The following is a 20,847-nucleotide window of genomic DNA, read 5'->3' as shown; positions in this document are numbered from 1 at the left end:
CCCGCTGAGCTTCATTTACAATAGGAATAACCGCTTACTAATTACCGGCTACATCTATTAATTGCTTGTTTGTCAGAGCATGACTGAGCAGCCAGCCGCTCTCTGGACCATCTCTCTCAATAATTTTTTTTTTTTAATTACATTTTTATCCAGGGAGTGACTCGCTCGCTCGGCGACTCAGTGCCTGCTGGGGTACGTCTTGCAATCCGCTTTCCCTGCGGGTGTAGCACCTCTTCCCAGCTACCGCGGCGAGCGGCGAGGGATGCAGAGCCGCGGGCAGGGCCGGGGGCTCCCGGGGGCAGCAGCAGCGGGACCACTGTGAGCCGCCAAGCCCACGCGTGGCCGAGGAGGGAGGGCACGCGGGGACCAGCCCCGGGGAAGAGGCGGAGGGGACGCCGTGTCGCTAAGGGACCGGGAGCACCAGCGGGGCCAGCGGCGGGAGAGCGGCGTGCCGGAGCCCGCGGGCTCCGGGGGAGCAGTGCGGCCCCCGAAACGGGCTTTCCACGGCGCTGGCTCCGCTTTACGGTCTGGGCTTATTGCTACAGTCCCGGGCGGGTTCCGGAGCCCCGCGGGGTGCGCGGGTCTAGACTCCCCCGAAGCAGCGTTTTATGCCCCTAGCAAAGCAGCTACAGAAAGGGATGGCAAAGCGAGGCTCCGCACCGGCGCTCCCGGGGCGCCGGCAGTGATGCCCGGGGCGGTCGCGCAGCATCTCCCTCCTCCTCCTTCTCCTCCTCGTGGCCGTAGATCTCACCCCGAACCCTGCGCGGGGGGGAAACGCAGAGCTCCCCGGCTCCGGCTCTCATGCACACGCATCAGCTACCGCCGACCCCCGCAGACACGCATCGGGCTAGGGGCCCGCACACCACTCCCGCCCCACCGGGGCCCCTCGCTCCCGAGCAGCATGCACAAGGCAGCCCCGCCAGCCTGCAACCTACCTGGGGGGCCCCCAAAAAAACCAACTTTGCTGGCACCAGCCAGCGCCGTCACAGGAGCCCCCGGCTCGCTGCCCATGCAAGCCAGGAGGCGCCCCCCCCCCGCCCCTGGGCGTTCGGCATCTCATGTCCCAGCCGGGAGAAGCCGACCTTGCCGCGAGAGTCCTGAGCACGGGAGGACCCCGGGCTGACGGCTGAAGCAAGTCCCCTTTTCTCCCCAGCTCTGCGTTGTTCTCTCTAATGGGGCCGGGGCGAGGGGAGGCTCGCAGAATTGGGCAGGAGGCAGGGCTCTGCCGAGCGCCGCCGCTTTAATTGGCTCCTTTTTCTTTCCCTTTTTTTTTTTAAAAAAAAAAACAACCCAAGGGGAATGAAATGGTGAAGAGGGGAGGGGAAAAATCTGGAAAGCCAAAGGGGAAGGAAATAGGGCGCTGCCGGCCGGCAGGGAGGTGCGAGGCGGCCCCGGGCCAGCCCGGCCGGCGGTGCGCGGTGCGGTGCTCCCGGGCGCCCCTTCGGAGGTCAGCGGAGCGGAACGGAGCGCCCCGGGGCCGGCTGGGGAGCGGTGACGCTCCCGGCAACTTTCGCAGAAGATTTTTGGCGCTTCAGAAAATAAGTGGTGGGGCAGGGACCTGCCAAGCGGTTTCTAGCCGGCGTCTGGCAGGAGTAACCCAGCTTTGTCCAGCTTCTCGTCCCTCTTCGTCGGCTCCCTTCCAGCTGCAGCCCCTACTAGTTCCCACCAGGAACTCCGGCAGCCGTCGAGGGAGAGCGACCCAGACCGCTCTACAGCCGCAAATCATCTTTGAGGCGGGCGGAACAGGCAAGCAGCGGAGGCCGAAGCGCCCGCCCGAGCCCGGCACAAAACATCAGGGAAAGTTTTGAAGGGAGAAGGACCTGGCAGGCTGGGGAGGAGGCGAGGAGAGCCGGGCTGAGCTGCAGGCGGAGCGAGGGTGCGTGGTCTGTCTGCTCCTCGTTTGCTTCTTCCTTCAGGCTGGCTGGGGCGATGCAGTGCAGCTGGGGGAGCTCTTGGGAGCCGCTTTAAAAAAAAAAAAAAAAAGAAAGAAAAAAAAAGAAAGAAAAAACTCCTTCCTGGATTTGATTAATTACAACATTCCCCTCCTCAGAAGATCTGGAAAAGAGGAGAGAGAATCACCTATCGCTCCCTCCGCCTTTCAGCAGCTGGCTCTACCCCCCACCCTCGCTACCCCCCCCTTTTTCTCCACCTCCTTCTCCTTTCCCCCATTCGCTCCTGGGGCTGCGGCCAGAGCCTCGTCGGGAGGAGCGCGGGCGAGGACTCTCCCAAGTTGGCCCCAGTTGGCGGGACTCGGGGCAGCGCTCGGCGGCTCCCGCGGAACAAAGAAACCCCCTTTCCCGCAGGGGCCGGGGGGCAGCGCTGGGCTGGCCCCAGCCCTGCCCCTGCCCGGCGCCCCCGGGCTGGCCTTTCCCCGGACCCCCAGTGCGGGCGCGGCCGCCCCTTTTCCTGGAGATCCTCGAGCAACCTGGCGAGGGGAAGCGGCGCTCCGCTCTCCTGCCCTCCCTACCGCCTTCCCTCGCTCTCGCCTTCCTTTTTCCCCCCTCCCCCCCCCCTTTTTATTTTCGGCTTTTTCTTCTTAAATTTCACCCCCAGGCGGCCCCGGTCCGGGGGGTCCCTTCATCCGCCCCCGGGGCGCCGGTGCCCGGCGCGGAGCGGGGCGTATGGGGCGGCGTTTCGGGAGGCTGTCGCCTGCTCCCCCGCCGGATGCTGCCTGGGCTGTTTTGGCTGCTTTTCTTTGCCGGCGATGAAGGCTCTGCCTTGAAGATGGAAATGATCTGGTTTTTACTCCTGTCTCTGGTGCCGGTGTACAGCGGGGGACAAGGGGTTTACGGTAAGAGACGTTGTGGCGGCCGCCCCTTGGGAGGGAGCAGGGAGGCGAGGGCGCAGCCGGCGGCGGTGGGATCAAAGTTAAAAAGCACCTGCAGGAGAAAGTAGATGATGCCGGCGAAGCCTGCCGCAGCCCGGGCGGGGAGATGCACGCAGCAACAGGGCTTCCAGCGCCTGGAGCCGCTCCACGATTCCTCGCCGTAACCCCCAGCCGGCTCCGGCTTGCGAGTCCGCCGGGGTGGCAGCAGGGACCGCTGGCCGCGCCCGGAGCCGGCAGGAGCGGGAGCTGCCGCGGGGAGCGACCCCGGCCCTGCCCCCCCTCTCCCCCACCCGCCTCGCGTGGGGACGCCCCGCCGATGCCCGCTCCGGGAGCACCTCCGAGTTGCGGTTCCTTCGGGGCAGGGGGAAGACGGAGGATCCCCTCCCCGCGCTGCCCTTGCGGGTTTGCTTCCCCGCAGAAGCAGCGGCGGCCGCCCTCCGCTTCGCCTCCCCGAGCCGCCGCCGCTTCGCTGGGGCTCGGTGCCCGCTGCCTCCCCCGCTGCCCGGGACAGCCCGCTCCCCGCCGCCGGCCTGCGGGGCGGTGCTCCCGGCTCCCCCCGCACAGCCCGCGGCGAGCCCCGCCGGGCTCCCTCCCCCCCCGGGGGGGTGAGTCTGCTTTTGCACCCCGTTGAACTTTGCTGCCCGTTTTCCTCTTAAGACCGAGGGGATGGGCGGGGGTTGGTCTGTGGCTACGCTGTTATCGAGCTGCTTGATTTTTTTCCCTCTTTCATTATTTTTATTTTTTACTATTATTATTTTTGCAGTTATGGTCCTTACCTCCCCTGCTCTACAGGCACGGTGGCAAATGGCAAGCCAGAGAGATCTGGCTCCTGCAGCACTTCAGCTTCCGAGGGTGGAGAGGAGGGCAGGGGCTGGGGATGGCACCCTGGGCTGAGAGAACAGCCGAGATTTACTTTACCCAGCCGTGCAGCCCCCCTTTCCCCCAGCCCTCTCTTAATTCTTGCTTTACAAGATCTGCATTTTCAGTACACTGGGAAAAAATAAATAAAAGCAACCCACAAGACTTGCCTCTCATAACAAGCCGGCTTTATCTTGGCTTACAACTCAGTTGTGCGTTGCTGTAAAGTCCTTCTGGGAGGCATGCCTCTGCCTCTAACAAGCCAAGCTCTCTGAGCTCTGAAGAGAGACCCCAGTGAGAGAATCCAGCCCCCCCGCTCCCCCTTTTTTAACAGCACGCAGCCAGTCTCTTGTGTGAGCTCTGGCAAAGATCAGTTCAGTCTCACTGACTATGGGTAAGCCTTTGTAGGTCACTTTTTAATGATGTATTTCTTTAATGGAAACAATTCCTCCTTTCTCTTTGAGGGCTGGGATGTTAATGTGAGTTTGGGTCCATTTTGTAAAATAACCATTTTCAATAGAGGGTGTTTAGCTTCCTTTCTTTTTTTTCTTTCTTCTTCCCAGTATATGTGTTTTCTCCCAGTCTGTGTGTCCAGAGGAAAACTGTGGGACCCTCCAAAGGCTGGAAAGATGAGGAGTAGAATGAGTTTGTGGTACAGAAACTTGGCTGGGGCAGGTTATTTAGCCCTTTCAAACAAGTAATCTGCTTCTAGCTGAACTTCTATAATTTTGTTTTAGTGTGCTTGCTGCTGAGTAGCTGTCGCTGTAGAATGGCTTCTCTGCTCAGGATCATAGCAAGAGGGACAGAGCTTAAAACTGTTTTTGCTTAAATGTGCCTTAGAAGGTTGCCTGTTGTGTTTTTTTTCATCCACTCCAGTGAACTTGCATTTGATAGAGTTGCTGCTAAATTAGATCATCAGAATAACTTACTGATGTTTTTGTCTTTTTCTCTCAGAAAGAGATTGGAGAAGCTGTGTACAAAAGAGAGCTCAGATAGAGACATGCACTAAGATGAAGGCATCCTTTTAAGCCAAAATGGTACACTACTACTATCTGTTCTCTTACTTACCTACACAAAGGAGAAATCCAGTTTCTTCCCTCCTCACTCCTCCCCTACCTCTTCAAACTATCTCTTGAGACCATCAGGAGCCTTAAGATGCTGCTGTCTCTGAGTGCAGCCCAGAGCAGTGTCTCATGGAACCAGCACACCGCAAACTTCTACAGTGCCTAATAGTTTCCCTATTGTCTTTCCCAATCCTGCCTTTAGTCCACTACCCTGCGCTGATTTCATGCCTTGTGCAGCCAGCACTGTTTGTTTGGATGCGAGATTGCTGTTATTGATGGCTCAAGCAGAGCTGGATTGATACTGTTACATTTATATAGTCTTCCTTATACATATTTTTTTTACTCTGAGGGCTGTGAGGCACTGGAACAGGTTGCCCAGAGAAGTTGTGGCTGCCCCATCCCTGATAGTGTTGAAGCCCAGGTTGGACAGGGCTTTGAGTAACATGCTCTAGCGGAAGGTGTCCCTGCCCATAGCAGAGGGGTTGGAACTAGATGATCTTTAAGGTCCCTTCCAACCCAAACCATTCTATGATTCTATGATATTTGCAAGGATAAATAAAGCAGGATTAGAAACTAGGCCTACTGCCCCCCTCCACTTCAGTTTGTCCTAAATGTTAATCTCTCACCATAGCTTTAATCTGTACTTGAGTGTTCTGTGTTGTGAATGTTGGTCTCATGTGGCACTTAATGTAGAAATTACGGGAACTCAAGTATCGTGTTTCAGATCTGTTTTTCTGCTTTTGAATATTTATTTATGGTGATGGAGATGGGGAGAGGCATCTATATGGGTCTATAAATATATTTACTTTAGTAAATCTGCTGAGATTAAATCAGATTAAATGAGATAAAGTATCCATGTGATGTACCCTTTAAATTATACACCCACATGGATGTGCACAAAAGACCTCTGTCTAGGAGAGTGGAGTTGTTGGAGAGGTTTATTGTGATGAATGGTATAAATAAAATGTGTGTAAGGGGGTTTCTGGGAAAGGAGCATTTGCAATGGAGGTGCAATTTAATTAGGAGTCAAGGTGCTTTTAGCCTGCTACCTGAAGAGGCTCGTTATATAAATTGGCATTTGTTGTAATGACTGAAGTGTGTCTGAAACCCTTTTCTCATTAGCTGATCCCATCCTTTCAGCCTTGTTTGTTGCAGTAAGACAAGGCTGGCCAGATACGGAAGGCAATTCAACAGACTGCCAGGAGGCAACTTTTATTAGCCTTTTGTGGTACCCCATTTCCCAAACTGCATGTGCCTTCTGATCCTGGTGCATTAATGCTGCTGGTCAAGATGAAGAGGAAGCTGTAATAGATCTCTAGGAAATGTCAGAATTTGAGGGAAAGGAAGAGGTAAGGAGAAAGGAGACTTGCCCTTCCAGGCTTGAAGTTATCAACACTTAGACACTAAACATTAGACTGATAGGGAGAATAGGGAGTGTTTCCAAAGGAAGGAGTATGCCTCTTGCTTCCTAGTCAGCCTTGCAGACTTCAGGACTTGTGTGGCTCTGGTTCAGAGCGTGGACAGGGCTGCTGCTCTTCTTATTCAGTGTGCGGTATATAATTAACATTTTTGAGTTGTTTTGCAACTAGCACAGTCTAGGTGTTCAGCAGCAGCTTTTCAGGCTAAATAAAATAGTGGGATCTTTTTTTCCCCTGCCTCTCATAATTCCTGAAGGAATTATGAAGCTCTGTCACATTCTACCCAAATGACATTTCAGGAATGGTCATTGCTGTGTGTGATGATGGGCTACAGCAAGGTAATGGAAAGGGAATAAAAAGGTTTAGGCTTGGCAGCCAGGAAGGCTGCCTGGCATCGTGATCAGAGGGGCTGGATGGGCTGTATTACTTCAGGCACTCGAAACTGGTGGGGGTGAAGCACTTGCGATATGGAGTAGTCCTGTGCTGGCCTCTGAAGTGGGGAATAAATTACCTAGTAAAGCTCTTTCTTTAAAGAGACACCATCACACTGAATCACCCATGAGATGCCACTATGGGCAGCCAAAAAAATCTAGTGCAAGAATGTTTTCTTGTGTCTGCGATGGAGGAGTGTCATGGTAAAACATACCCTGGGCTTAGGCCATAAACATCTGCACTTTTTCATTTCACGTACGTGTGACATGATTTGTCTCCTACTCCTTTTACCTGTAAAGTAAAAGCCTTTTTAGGTAGAGTTTTCAAGGCAGGATGCCTCACACTCTTTTGCAACCTGTGTGCGCTCCTGTCTTTTGCTGCCAGTCTCTGGGGGCGCAGGCACACTATAATGTTAGCCTTGAGCCTGGTGACACAGATCAGTCCCCCTCCCCTGCCTCTGCCTGTTTTGCCAGCGGGAACAGGAGTCCAGACAACGAGCTCTTCAGCTATCTTGCTGATATCCCAGTGCACGCTGTGCCCAACCTGGTGCCCTCAGAAAATGCATGAGCAGATTGCTGGCTAAAGTAGCCATGGAGCTGGCTCCTGTGAACCACTTCTTGGCTGATTCTGATCAGAATGTGTGAAGTATGAGCACAGTGGTCCTCCAAACTAAATATTTCTATATATATTTATATGTGTGCATGTGTGTGAAAATGTACGCAAGTGCTTTGTGCTCAGACATTTCTCCTTGTTGTCCAGCCAATAAATCTGTGGTAGCTTAGGCTGCAGCCTTCTGGTTACAGGACTGAGTTCTGGATCTGAAGGGCTATAGAAATAGTCTCACTTAAGGACTGGGTCGGTCCAACATTTGCATAGCTCTTTAGCAGCTCTTTAAGGTCAAGGCATTAAATCTGTCCAGTTCTGTGCTTCAGTGTGCCTTGCTGTTCTCCAGCTGTAGTGTGTCAGATTCACCCTCCTGTGACATTAGAGCCTCTGCTTTTAGGTCAGGTCAGTAGCTTCACACACCAGATAAGCCCTCAGTTGGCTTTAATATGCAGTACTAGAAAACTGACATTATCCTCTTGACAGGTTGTTTGCAACTTGCTGGTAGAAGTCAAAATATTTCACTATAGGTGTCATCAGAAACCACCATCCTATGCTAATTTTTGTAGGAACATGAAGACAGATGTTGAATAATTTGACATGAGCAACATAGCTTTTAAAATTATCACCATGTCAGGTTTGGACTGGATTTTTTTTTTTTTTATAAATATAGGTATGTATTTCAGATGAGCTTAAGAGATAGAGGAGGGAGATATAGTAAGTGGAAGGTGCAGCAGAAGATGGCCTTGGAGGTTCAGTAGGCAGACAGCAGTTCGGCAGTGGCAGTAAGGGATGCTGTGCTGCTGAGGCTGCTGTCCTTATTTTTAAGTAACAAGACAAAGTGACTTCTGTGCTGGAAACTTCGAGATCCTGTGACACTTCCCATCAACCAGAAGCCCTACTGCTTTGCTTGTGTTTTGACTGGAGTTGCTATTTTGCTTGCTTGAGTAGTACAGTTTCAGGCTTCCAGTCCCTTCCTCCACACATACCATGCTCTCTTCGTTCGTTAAGTATATCTATGCCTAAAAGTCTTGCCTGTGTGGCTACAGCTTGTTACGAGGAGGGAAGAGTTGAGGAGTGGCGAAAAACTGTGTTCTGCCCAATGTCAGTGGGCTGGCAAAAGCAACAGAGAGAGATGCATTTCTAACAGTGAATGACTGCTTGGGGTTGAGGGTGTTTCTTCATTTGTGGAAATGTCCTGAACCCTACCTGCAAAAGCTTTCTTTAGCCACCATAAGGTAAGTCACAATCAACTGGCTTGCCTGTGTAGCTCTGGAGAGATAGTTAACTGGTGAAGTTCTCATCAGGGTAGGTGAGGCGTCGGTATTTTTTGCACAGAGAGGGTTGCTGTGTTGTGTCCTTAGAGGGGGCTGCAGTTTGCTGTGGGGAAGATGAGCGTTCAGCTTGTGATGGTCTCCTTCTAGATAAGAGACAGCGGAAAATGTTGGTTTGTTCTCAGAGATGCTGTGGGTACCTGCATCTGGTAATACAATATGGGGTTCTTAGGCTATACCTGGTAGCCCTGGTCTTAGGTAGACTGAAACTCAATAGTTTGAGACCGAAACTTTGAGACAATTTCTGTTCTCAAGCAGCCAAGGTGAACACATCAAGTGCCCGTGTCCCAGCCACCTTTTGCCAGTTGTCAGCTGCTGGTGTTGCACAGGTTTAAATTCAGAAGGGGAAAATATGCCAAGGTCCCCCAGGCTTGTAGAGGAAGGGGAGGGATATGGTGCTGATGCTGCACAGCAGAATGCAGATCTGGCAGGGCCTCCGGGATCCACCAGAGAGAGTGATGTGCTGTGAAGAGGTGGTAGAGGAGAGTGTGCATGTTTCATATCTCTGTGCCTGTGTTTAACTGGTGAGATCTCTGCTCTGTTAGGATCCAAAGTACTTGCTTTGAAAAGAAAAAAGCTTTCATCTGTCTTTTATTTGGGGGAAGGGGTTGAAGGGACAACAGAGGTTTGGCTTTTTTCTTTTTTTATAACCAAGCACTTAATGTTTAAAAGAAGAAATTAAATGTGGGATAACGCATGGAGCTGACAATCAAAAGTGCTGCATTAAAGAGCTAGGAAGGAACTTGAGAAGTGGAGCTGGGAAAGGGAGATCCTGGGCATCAGCTGATCTTGGCTCAACAAAACTTATGTCAGAGAAGGGCTGTTACCAACAGGTTAGCTGGGTCAGGACTTGCTGGGAGGCAGAGAGTTTTCATGCCTGATGTCAGGTGTTCCTTGAAGTGAAGGTCTTGAGTCCCAGCTTGCTTTCCTGACTTCTGCCCAGGTGAAACATGCCAGCTGCAGGGGGCTCCTGCTTTCTCTCCCACCCAAGGGAAAGGGGAACAAAGCTGCCCCATCTTTACTGTCCCACCTGTGGGCCCCTCTCCAGCTGTGGCTGGGGAGTACATCTGGGCAGCGGGGTCATGCTGCTCTGCCGATCCTGGCATCGGCAGCTGTTGCACTGCATGGGGTTGCCAGGACTCGCTCAGGGCAAACCCCGCAGAAACCAAAAGGCCTCTTTGGGTCAGGAAGGCGAAGGTTCCTGGGGGAAGTAGGGTACTGTGCAGCGGCGGCCTGTGGGACACGCGTGGGGCGGCTTGGCCGCGCGCCCCCAGGGGGATGTCCCCACCTTGGTAGACTTGGAGAAAACCCCACCTGTCCATCTACCCGGTGTCTTCCCAAGGGTGGGAGTGAGGCCGAAGTTCAGGAGTTGAGCTGCTGCTTCCAGATTTTTTGTGCTGACTGCTTGCGTGCTGCTTTGCATCTCTCTCTGCTCTGTGTTAGGGTCTGAAGTTGTGCCACATTCTACCCAAGCAGTTCGTGATCATTCTCTTCGCCCTGCCACCTTGTAATACTCCTGTGGAGCGTGAAAGTGCTATTCCTTAGTTCCAAGAGCATCTTGTTGTTCATTTCCTGTACGAGAAAGTGAGCACAGTCCTCTTAAATCCTTAATTAGCTTTTCAACCGTAGTCTCCAGTTCTTTTTTCCTTCACACATCTGTGTGGTTGTGTTTTTGGGATTACTTTTTCATTCGTTTGGGTTCTTGTTTGGTTGGTTTTGGTTCTCAAAAAGGAAAGGTAAGATTAAAGGAACTAAAGGAATCTGAACAGATATGAGGGAACAGGGATCCTCATGCATGGCCTTGCTCTGGCAGAAGGAGAAAAGAAGACAGCAAGGTGGCAGCTGGCTATCAGGGACTCTAAAGTGTTCGGGTGAGGGCATTAGGGAACTAGTGAGAGAGACAGCTGAATACAAATGTACTTTGTATTCAGTAAACGTACTTTAAATTTTCTACTTGTTCTTCTAGACTAGGCAATATGGTTACTCCAGTGTGTGCTTGTATGACTGTATTCCCAAAATCTACAGAAAGCTTTATGGTCTAGTAATGTTTAAACTCCTCTGAGAAGGATGCTCCCTTTGTACGCTTCTGTAAAGCACTCTGTGTTCTTAGTATCATGCTAGTAATAAACAGCAGCGTCAACGCAGTTAGGTATTTCAGTGGTTGCAAATAAGGCAGGTCAGCCCCAAAGGGACAGCTGTGCTGTTGGAGTGGCCTGGTGGTTTGGGCCACCAGCACTGCTCTGTGAGCAGGTCACAGCTCTGCTGGGCTGCAGACCTCCAGGGAGAGGGTACAGCAAGGTGGCAAGCAAGGATCTCAAACAGCTTTTATCGATCTGGCCAGCCTCTTGCTTTATTGTTGCTCCTTTCCCTTGTGCTGCAAATCGGTTGTGGACTTGGTGTTGGCTGTTATCCCTTTGCTTTAGCTTTCATAGGGGAGATATCACTGATGTAACTAAAAATCTGTCTGGCTGTGATGTGCTGGCTTGTGGTTTCTCTCCGCTGTGAGTGTGCAGATACTTTTGCTAGGTTCATGTAAATGGAAATGATAGCTGGGTGAGGATAGCAATTGACAAAGGTGCAGTAAGAACGGCAGTTTCTAAAGACAAATTAGCAAATGTCGCCTAAAGAACTGACATAACATTGAAAGCTAAAGTCAAGCTGTGAGAAAGGCTTTACGATGTCTGCAGGTGGACATTTAATAGAAGAGTAGCAGCTTGCCATTGCTGTTCCTCTTTCAGAAGGAAACGGTCCTTTGCTAATTGGCATAAATTGTTTTAAAATAAATGTGGATGAGAATCTTGTGCATCTCTTGTGTGCCTTTGCAATGAAATAAGAAAAACAAAGGTGTGATTCAAACATGTTTGAGAATAAACGTGGCAAAATGGCTTTTGCTCACAAATGTCGTTTCACCTTCTGGTGCTTGTTGTGTGCCTTGCACAGTGGAAAAAGGCATTTGTAGAATTAGAGTGAAGAATGACTGTCTCTCACTAAGTTTAAAAACTGATTATTCTGACTCAGGTCATACTTTGAAATAGCAGAAATGTGAGAAATTGAGGCTCACAAAAGTAACGTGAGCAGCAAGAACCAGCTGGGGATGGGAGACTGAACGCTGCTACCAGTCCAGTGAATCCAGCTGGGGTGTTAAGAAAACTTAAAGGGTCTGGGGCACCTCCATTGCTGTTGTTAGACCCTGAAAATCCCTCTCAGAGTGCACAAGTAGGATTTCTTGTGTGTTTGTGTTTCCCATCACTGTAATGTCTGTGAACTTCCACCTTTATGGTGCCTCTGTTGCCTATAGTTATTCCATTCTGCATGTGGGGAAATGAGATGGAGATTAAGTGATTTGCCTGTGGCAGAATGGAGAATCGAGCATCAGCAAAGTTTTAACCATCCTTTTCTCTCTGGTAAAGTGCAGCTGGTATTAACTGCAATCCTTGTGGCTGGTAGATCCAAGGCAAATACATCCTCGATAAGAAGGAATAAGCCATGGAAAAGAGGCTCTGATCCAGTTATCTCATAATCAAGGATTCTGGATGCCAGAGCAGAGCACAGCTTTTGAAGAAGCAAAAGGAAAGTCTGAATATTCCAACACGTTTTGTTATTTTAAGTATGTGCTAATCTGTATTCCTATTTTTCTTACAAGTATGAAGATAGGAAGAAGAAATCTCTAGTGTTTGTTTCCCAAATGCTAACATGCTAACGAAGGCTAAAAGAAATTAATGTCAGTGATTTTGGTGTTTTGTTTTTTGTGTGTGGTTTGGTTTTTTTTTTTAGAGAGTCTTTTTTTGTATATTTAGAGCAATTAAAATTCACAGGTATGTGTTACAGAAGGAGATTATCTTGATCAGTCATCAAATAATTGCTGAATAAGACAACCTTCTTATTGGAAATTGGAACTCGGAAGTGAGCAGTGGTGTTAGCTGTGTGTTGCAAGATCTCCATTTTAAGGTGTAGTGAAAGACGGTGCCTGTACTTCTACAGGTAAGGAATACTTGGAAACTGGATAAGAATATAGGAGCTTTCTAGTGGTATGAAACAGTGAGATTAGGGGCGTGTTTTTACAAACGAATCAACTTAAGGTGCGTGTATGCTATGCTTATGCAAAAGTAGGACTGTAACTTGTGGATGCGCTCTTGAGCTAGCTTTAAATTAGCTCTTTTGGTTACTGATCCCAGTGCAGATGTAGCAGTGTGGAGCACAGTCTGACCTGTTATCCAACCATTTGTGCAATGTCTTGAGTGGGCTTTGCAGTGTATGCTGAGCCCCCTGCCCCTGAGGTCATCTGGCAGCAACATACTGCACTCGACTCCTTGATTAGTAAGTTGTGGGGCACCTATACCGTGTTCGTGCTTGCTTTTGGATTGTAGCACAAACAAATACACTCAACTCCTGGCTGTGCAGCTGGGTAGTGATCTTGCAAACCCAACTAGCTGGCTTATTGTGGGGTACAGTTTGAAGCTTGAGGGCTGCAAAAGCTTAGCTACCCCAATCCAGTAGCTCCTAACTTGAGCAAGACAAATGTCAGCATTGTTCTTGCTCTGTGGTATCTTTCAAGCAAGCATAGCTTGCAATTCAGGGATGCAAGCTGGCTTAATGCAGCTTGCTGCCGTGAAAGAGAGCCTCTAGACAACAGGTCTAGAATTAATCTTTAATTTTGAAAAGCTGTTCCTGAATAACTCCTTGCATAGGCAAGCCCTGCATTTAGCTGTGATTAAGTTTCTAAATTGTTTTTCAAAATGAGATAGTCAAGCTCCTGAACCATGTGGCTGCATCTGAAGAAGCTACCCATAGACACTAAGCTCCAGCTTTGGTTAAAATAACACAATAATAGTTTGTTTTCTGTGGTCAAATGATAAGCAGCTCAAGACTTCCATCCTTATTGCAGCAGAAAAATGCTATCAACAGTAGACAATGACTGTTTACTATGATGTGCACGATTAATACCATAAATCTTTCATGTTGGGGTGTTGGGTGAAAAGCCTGAATACCACCACAACAAATTGAAAGGAGCAGTTTGTTACATATTCGGGTTTGGTAATCAGGCTTGAAACTCAATGTAAAAGGAGAAATTAGCCAAAGTGAACAGTAGTTGTGGAAACTAGAAACCACTCTGGCATTTGCTAAGCCTTGGCAAAGATGCCATGCTGATTTTTGCAGATCACAATGAGCATATGTACCTACTTGTGGCTGATGGTTATTCCAAGTGGCCAGCAGTAGTGTGTGTGCTATTTGACAAACATTTCTGCTTCTCAGTTTATTATGGAGACATTTCAAAGTATGTTTGCAGCATATGGCTGGTTAAGGAGATTGGTTTAGATAAGAGACATTCAGTAAAACATAGTAGATCAGCTGCCTATCACTCAGCTTCAGATGGGTCAGCAGGGCATTTTATACAGACACTTAAAAGAGCAGTAAAGAAAAATGAGGAGTGACACACTGCATCGTGGTATTGCAAACTTTCTTTCCTTTTGTAGGTCAGCATGTTGGAAAGCTCCAGCAGAGCTAATTCTTAATAAAGAGCTTTTAATTTAAGAATTGCATTTGATTGTCTCAAAGCAAGTCTAGAGGAAGTAGTAAGTGAGGAGGATGGGGGAAGGAAACCACCGTGTGAGCTTTTTGCTTGTTAGGTCTAAATAAAATCTTCGCACAAGGAGGAAGCAGGGGAAGGTGCTAAAAAGTACTAGGATCTGTGATATGCTTGGTGAGGTAGACAGGGAAATGAGAAAGAAATGTGTCTAGCTATTGCTAGATTAAAAAAAAAAGAGAGAGAAAAGAAATGGATGCTGTTGATGGTGTGTAAATTCTAGAAGTGAGAATATTTCTCTCTTTCATTGGCCTCATGATAATACCCATGACATTGTTGCTGTTGAAAATGAAGGATTGGAAGAGCAAGTGCGAACCGCTGTCCCCACCAGGCGGAAGCCTTGCCTGAACAGGATTACACATGTCTCAGAGGGCCATAGCTGTAATTCCAGGGTTGTTTAAAAGGGGGCTAGTCTTAGCACCCCCAATGCAAGAAAAAGGAGGATTTAGCGTAGCTTTTGCACATGCACTCCTATATGCTTTTTCTAAAGGTCCTGAATGCTCTGTGAGCATTGCTGTTGTCAGTGGGGAAACAGCTGTGGGTAACATCAAGGCTGGAGCCCAAACCCCAGGGTGGTGTAGGGTGGGTGATAGCTTGTAATTAAGCAGCTCATTTGCTGAACTAACTCTTCTGATTTTTCCTGTATTTTATTTCTTCCTTTTTGTCATATGCAGTTAAAGTAATTGTAATTAGTTTTCAAGGCATATTTGGCTGATTGGATTTTTGTTGATATAGGGACTTATTTCTTGCATGTGCTTTGTCACACCTGTTGACACAGATGGCTCTTTACTGTTTAGACCAGAAGGAAACAATGCAGCTATGGGGGTGTGAGCAGGTAGCCGTTGTGCCCATGATCCACCAGCAAAAGCTGGTAGCCAGACTCCGATTCCATCCTCTGCTACTGTCTGCCTAGGAGGAATGGTTTTGTTTCTTCAGATCCACTGTGAAAAGAGAAGTTAGAAGCAGGGTGGGGGAAATCTTAGAGGATTCACTTTCCTGGTTACAATTTTTGGCTTGGCTGTGCTACTTATGTAGATAGTATTTTAACTCTAAGGCAAGGGAGTTAAATCCAGATGAGCTGCTCTGGTAAAAATGCTGGCCCAAAATGCTGCATATAATGGCTTGGATCCTGTTGCTGTCAGTCTGTCTTTATGACTTTTTTTTTTAAAGACTTCAGTGTAAGGCAAATATGTTTTAAAAAACCAAAAAAGGCCTTTAAAAAACGACACAAAAAAAAAAAAGGCCACGTCTGTTAGTTTGTCCTGGCCTTCTGCTTGTGCGAATGGAAGGTGGTGCCATTTGTCTGCCTTGGAGAGATGTTTTGAGGGTAAAGCTGGTGATTTCAGGGAGGTGTTTCCATCTAGATGTGAAGGGAGGGCATAAATAGGCAAACTCCTTTTTTTGTGTGGTGCCCTGTCTTAGTAGTTTACAGGTTTTCATGGACAACTGTTGTTTGTTTTCCCTCCATCACCATTATTTTTTTTACTCAAGACTTTTAGTTCTGTGGCAGTTTCCGCGTCGATGCATTGGTGAGCATCTTTTCATTGATGGCTGGTTGCTGTGGTCACTGAGCTGCTGCCACTCTCTTGTGCAGCCCCCGAGCTGCCTTAGGCGAGCTGCTTTTGGAGAACCCAATAGCAGATCTGTCATCAAAGCACAGAAAATCCTCGAGTGTGAACCTGCTTTATAAAGCAGTAGGATGCTTGCTGTGTACAACCGGAGTGCAGTGCCTTGGGACTTGGGCAAGCTAGGTGTCACGCTGCCAGAGGGGCCAAGGTCTGTAGTCAGGGCTTTCTGGATCTATTCCCTGAAATGGTGGTTTCTGTAGGAGGATTCTTCATTTCTCTGGGCTTGAAAAGTGTCTGGGTGCTTGGTTTCAAACCCCACTATGGAGGACTTGGAGGACTTGAATACTCTGGAGGATTTATGCTTGTGATTATTTCAGAATGGGATAATTCTTATTATACTTGAACTGTAGCTCAACTCTCATCAAGTCATGCCTCTGCTTTCGTTGCTTTGTCTGGAATAATGGGAAAAACAATCTTTCCTACCCCAAAACTTTTTGACTGTTTTCTCTGGTATGTGATACTAGTTGAGTTTCCTTTTCTAGACACGGCAGGCCTGTTGCTCTCCTGACTTGCTGTCTCAGAGTGAATTGGAGGTAGCTGGCAAGGGTTGTTTGGTGTCTGCTTTTCCTATCCTTTGCTTTCCTGCAGGATTGTTGTGTTGGGATAAGAGGAATTTTTCTTTTCTGCTGCTTAATTGTATTACACTGGTTGAAATTTTTTTTCCTTGCCTTTGTTACTTATGTTTGTTCCTTAACTTTTCTGGTGGCCTTAAAAAGGACAGCTAGAAGGAAGGGACATAAATAGAGCTAGTGTTCAGGATCTCACTTGGTTTTGGAGATCAGGCCCTGGTGGTGGGGATCTTCGTTCCGCTTTGTTACACCATCTTCCCCTTGGCCCTCTCTCTTTCCTCGGTTCCTGTTGTTTCACCTTCAGCACACTTGCTGAATTCACTTTGCTTAAAATAATGTTTGTTTGAACAATAAAAGCTGTATTAAAGGGATACATTATCACTTAGTTTAAATACACATATTGGCTCAGTGAGAGAGGGCTTTGCAAAGAAAGTCTAACTGTATGCTTTTGCACATAAAATGAGTATGCAAACAAAATCCTGCAAGAGGTTTGCAACTGAAGAAAGCCCTTTTCCCCTGCTTCTCTGCATGCAAATATCCAAATACAATGGTAATTCCTACCACTGAAGCAGCAGCAAGGGAAAGCCAAGTGGCATTGAAATGCTGCCAGCGATACCTTTATACTGAGTTATAGCACTGAAGGCAAACAGCAGCTGGAAGCTTGGTTTGATCTTTTTGTGTGAATAAGATTAAGTAGCAGGCATGGTGCTGGTGAGGGGTATTTTCCTGACCCTCTTCTACAAAGCTTTTGAATGCTTCTGGAGAAGCACAGCATATCTTCTGCACTTGTGGAAGGAATGGTGGCTAGAGAGTTCAGCACAGTGGAGTGCTTTACCTATGTCCTTCTCCATTACTGGGATGTTAGTCTACCTCATGGTGTTTGTGTGTGTGGCTTGACCAGCCGTGCTTGTGACCAGCCTCCATTTGGGAGGGTTGATATTTGCAGCTTGACTCTCCTGATTTTAATCTGAATGGTTGACTTTTAGTGAGTTAGATACAGGCTAGTGGCACATGGCAGCTGAGTGAGGGGAGGGGAGCTGCCCTTGCAACCAAGGGACGTTCCCTCAGGTAGCGCCTTGCATGACAACTCTGTCCTCCTCCATCTCCTGGGTTTATGGCTAGTTTGTGGTGGTTCACATACTCCAGGGCTTGCTCTCCATGTGGGTGGCATAAGGGTCTGAGCAGTGCTGTAGGTTCTCACCCTGCACCTGCTGCTTTGGTCTTTATTTCCGAAATACCTTGTATGCTGTAGAAGCTGTGTGCATGCATACAGGCCTCCAAAGTTGCTGTGGATCTAGGCTCTTTCTGTCAAATGCAGCCACATTATATTTTTTACTCCCAGAGAAATATCTGAGAAGGTCCCAGGGATAATATGTTTCAATTGCCCTGCTAAATACTCCAGAGCAGATGGACTTCCTTTCCTTCCTGTTAATATTTTTGTAATTATTCATACACATTTGACATTAAATATGCCATCTCACTGGGGTGAGAACCTAGCCTGGTGGTCATAAGGGAGCTGGGAGTTTGGGTTCAAGGGTCAGCTCCTGGGTGTCTTGGGGGCTGTGTGTGAGACCAGATGTGAACTGAGGCAGGGCTGCCTCTGTAGCCCCACTAACAGCCTCTGCTCTTGCATTTCACCAGCAGTTCACTCTGCTGGTGCGATCTGTCATCACTGCTTCCTTTCTAAAGCAAGAGTGAGAGAGCAAATTTATTTTCAGCTGTTTTGTTTTTCCTGTCAAGTAACTTTTCAGGTTCCCAGTACTCCCTTGCTCTGCTTTCCTTCCTATTTAGAGACATCTTTCCAGGCTCACCCTCTTCTTTGGCCAACTAAATGTGTAGATTTACACATGTGAATTCAGTCCATAATATTCCTAACACAGGCACTATTGATGGTTTTGCTTTTTATTTTGTATTTATTACCTCTTTCTTGGGCAGATACATTCCCAGATTACTTGTCCATCTTCTCATCACCCTCCAGAAAAAAAGTGCTGGTTCTAGGTGTGTCAGTGCTTGAGTGCCTCTGGGGTTGGTGTTCTCCTGGAGCACTGCCCTTCCTGGTGGGGGGCCAGCTGAGCTAGGGTACCTGTCAGCCCAGTGCCGACACTGAAATGAAGCCAAATCTCAACTTCTCCGTGTTCCAGGACAGAACAACCTCTGGACACCAAACTTCCCAGCGTGGAGAAAGGAGGCTGTCTCCTCATGATACTTGTTTGCTTATAATGTGCATTGCTGCTGGATCAGTGTTTTGTTGTTTTTCAGGTAACTCATAAGTAATAAGTGGAAAACTGCAGTAGTTCTGCAGCATCTGTGGGTGGCCAGGTTGAATAAAGTGCGGTCATTTTTACTGAAGAATTGCATGAAGCTCTCATCTGCTTAAATTGTGGAGCAACGTTTCTTTCCTTCTTTCCAGCTTCCGAGGAGTGTGACTCTTCCCCTTTCATAGCTGGTCTATTCATCCTCTCCAGTATTTGGTGGCTTTCCCCCAGGAGCGTGCATGCCTGTGGACAGCAGCAGTGAGATGCCCTAGGTCAGCAGTACAGTTGTGGGCACTACAGCAAAGGGATCATTCATCCATTTGAGGAAAACGGCTTTTGTCTCTCTGTTAGTCTGCTAGATTCCCCTGGAATCCCTGCCTGGGGAAAGCTGTGACATTTTGCATTGTTTTGGGAGCTCTGTAGCCACCTTCTCAGAAGCTCTTTCTGGGTTTTATGGCCCTCAAGGGGGAAAACAGTACAGTAACTTCATAATGGTGAAAATCAGTGCCATATATGGAGGGGAGAGGGAGATCTATGTTTGTATTTAAAGGAAAAAGAAACCCAACGGTTTTGTTTCCTTGGGACTGAGATTGCATCTAATCTGTGGCATCTTTCCATTCCTTGTACCTTTTCCTGGGAGGCAGTAAGGCCCAGAGATTTAAATCTGCACCAAAGTAATTGTAATGGAGGATGCAGTCTGAATCTCAGTGAAATTCCTACTGCTGGACTGCAGCCTGGTTTAGAGGCCCTAAACTGTAAAACCCCTTGTTCACATCTGTCAACATCTGCAATAATGGAACAAATATTAAAAAAAAACCCACAACAACAACAAAAAAAACACCAAAGGAAAAAACCAGCCCCCAAAACAAATAAAGCCCCAAACAAAAGAAAAATACACTATTAATATGGCTAATGTCCGTGACAGTCCTCCTTGGTGGTTTTGGTATTTTACCTTCGTTCTGCATCTCCAAATTGAAATCTTGTTAGCATAAGTCAAGGGGGTGGGGGTGGTGTGTATTTTTAAGGTGGTACAGCCTCTCTTGCCCTCTGGAGGAGGCAAGGGCACAGAGCAAACCCTCTCGTCTAATCTAGCACGTTCTTGCCTTGGTTACTTCATGGAGTAATTGAGGTCGGAAGGGACATCTGGAAGTCATCTGTTTCAGCCCTCTGCTCAAAGTGGGGCTAGATTGATGTTAGAGCCAACTTTGAAGTTAAGGCAGGTTGTTGAGGACCTCATCCAGTTGAATTTTTAGCACCTTCAAGGATGGAAGGTCCATAAGCTCTCTGGGCCCCTCTGGTGTTGGATTACTTTCATGGTGAAATCATTTTTGTCTGTATGGCCAACGGGAATTTCCTGTGTTGCATCTGGTGACTTTTGCCCTTCTTTTTACCACGCATCTCTGAGGAGAGTCTGCCTCTGTGTGCATCTGTCCCCTCCCATGCTCCCTCCTAATTAGGTAATAGCAATAAGATCTCCCTTGTCCATCTTTTAAGGCTTAGGGAAAAACAACCAACCAAACCAATAAACAAACCCACCTAAACTTTTCCCGGCTTTTCTTCATATACTGCATGTTCCAGCTGCCTGACCATTTTGGTGGTTCCGCACAGGACTTGATCCGGTATATAAGTGTTGCTTTCTGAAGAAAATGTCTTTCTTGGTTTATTCAGATGAGATGGTCCTTGCTACAAGGTGTTTACGGAAAGGATTGCTTTTTGGTCTATCCTCCTCTTTAAACTTCTTTGATAAACACTCCTGGCGTCACCTGCCACAGACAAGCAGAGAAACTGGTAGACATTTGTACGATTTTACCATTATGTGCAGCATAATCTCTGGTAATAGTTATACTTAGTATTCTTTTGTGAGTCTAACAATGATTAAACTAACATGGGGTTAGAGATGGTGGAAAAGAGTAACAAACCCATTGACCACATACCACAGGAAGTAAAATCTGTGTGTGAGATATGGATATGTATAGATGTATACACACATGTGTATGCATATGTAATATATATTATTACATTCATACAAATGCATTTTGAAGTATCTTTCTTGGGATACCCAGGCAGTTTGCTAGATTAGAAAGCAGGGACTGTCCAGGAGATGCCCTGCGCTGTGTACCAAGGCAAGGGAAGAAGGTCATGTGCCCAGTGCGTAGCAGTAAATGACTGGGTAGGAAGAAAGAGGTCCAGATTCTCAGGGAAGCTTTGTAAAGGGGATGTCAAGTCCCACTCAGCCTGTTTTAGTTCAAAGCTACTTGCAGTGTACTAATGTGAC

At 47.9% G+C, this 20,847-nt stretch overlaps 1 protein-coding gene across 3 annotated transcripts in view; it reads left to right on the top strand.

The window, feature by feature from the left end:
• The first annotated feature begins 1,325 nt into the window (after window positions 1-1,325).
• MDGA1 (MAM domain containing glycosylphosphatidylinositol anchor 1) overlaps window positions 1,326-20,847 on the top strand; it is a 151,501-nt gene continuing 131,979 nt past the window's right edge. For 2 of the 3 annotated variants that reach the window (XM_064446011.1, XM_064446010.1), the window contains exon 1: window positions 2,031-2,791. In XM_064446011.1, coding sequence (XP_064302081.1) covers window positions 2,665-2,791 — 127 coding nt within the window. In that variant the 5' untranslated portion in view covers window positions 2,031-2,664. Of the gene's footprint in view, window positions 2,792-20,847 lie in introns of all 3 variants that reach the window. The other variant, XM_064446009.1, reaches the window with a different exon arrangement.

This window comes from Phalacrocorax carbo, chromosome 3 (assembly GCF_963921805.1).
Source record: "Phalacrocorax carbo chromosome 3, bPhaCar2.1, whole genome shotgun sequence".
In the NCBI taxonomy this organism is placed as follows: Eukaryota; Metazoa; Chordata; class Aves; order Suliformes; family Phalacrocoracidae; genus Phalacrocorax; species Phalacrocorax carbo.
The sequence above is the reverse complement of the archived record's forward strand: the minus strand, read 5'-3'. Positions and strand labels throughout refer to the sequence as shown.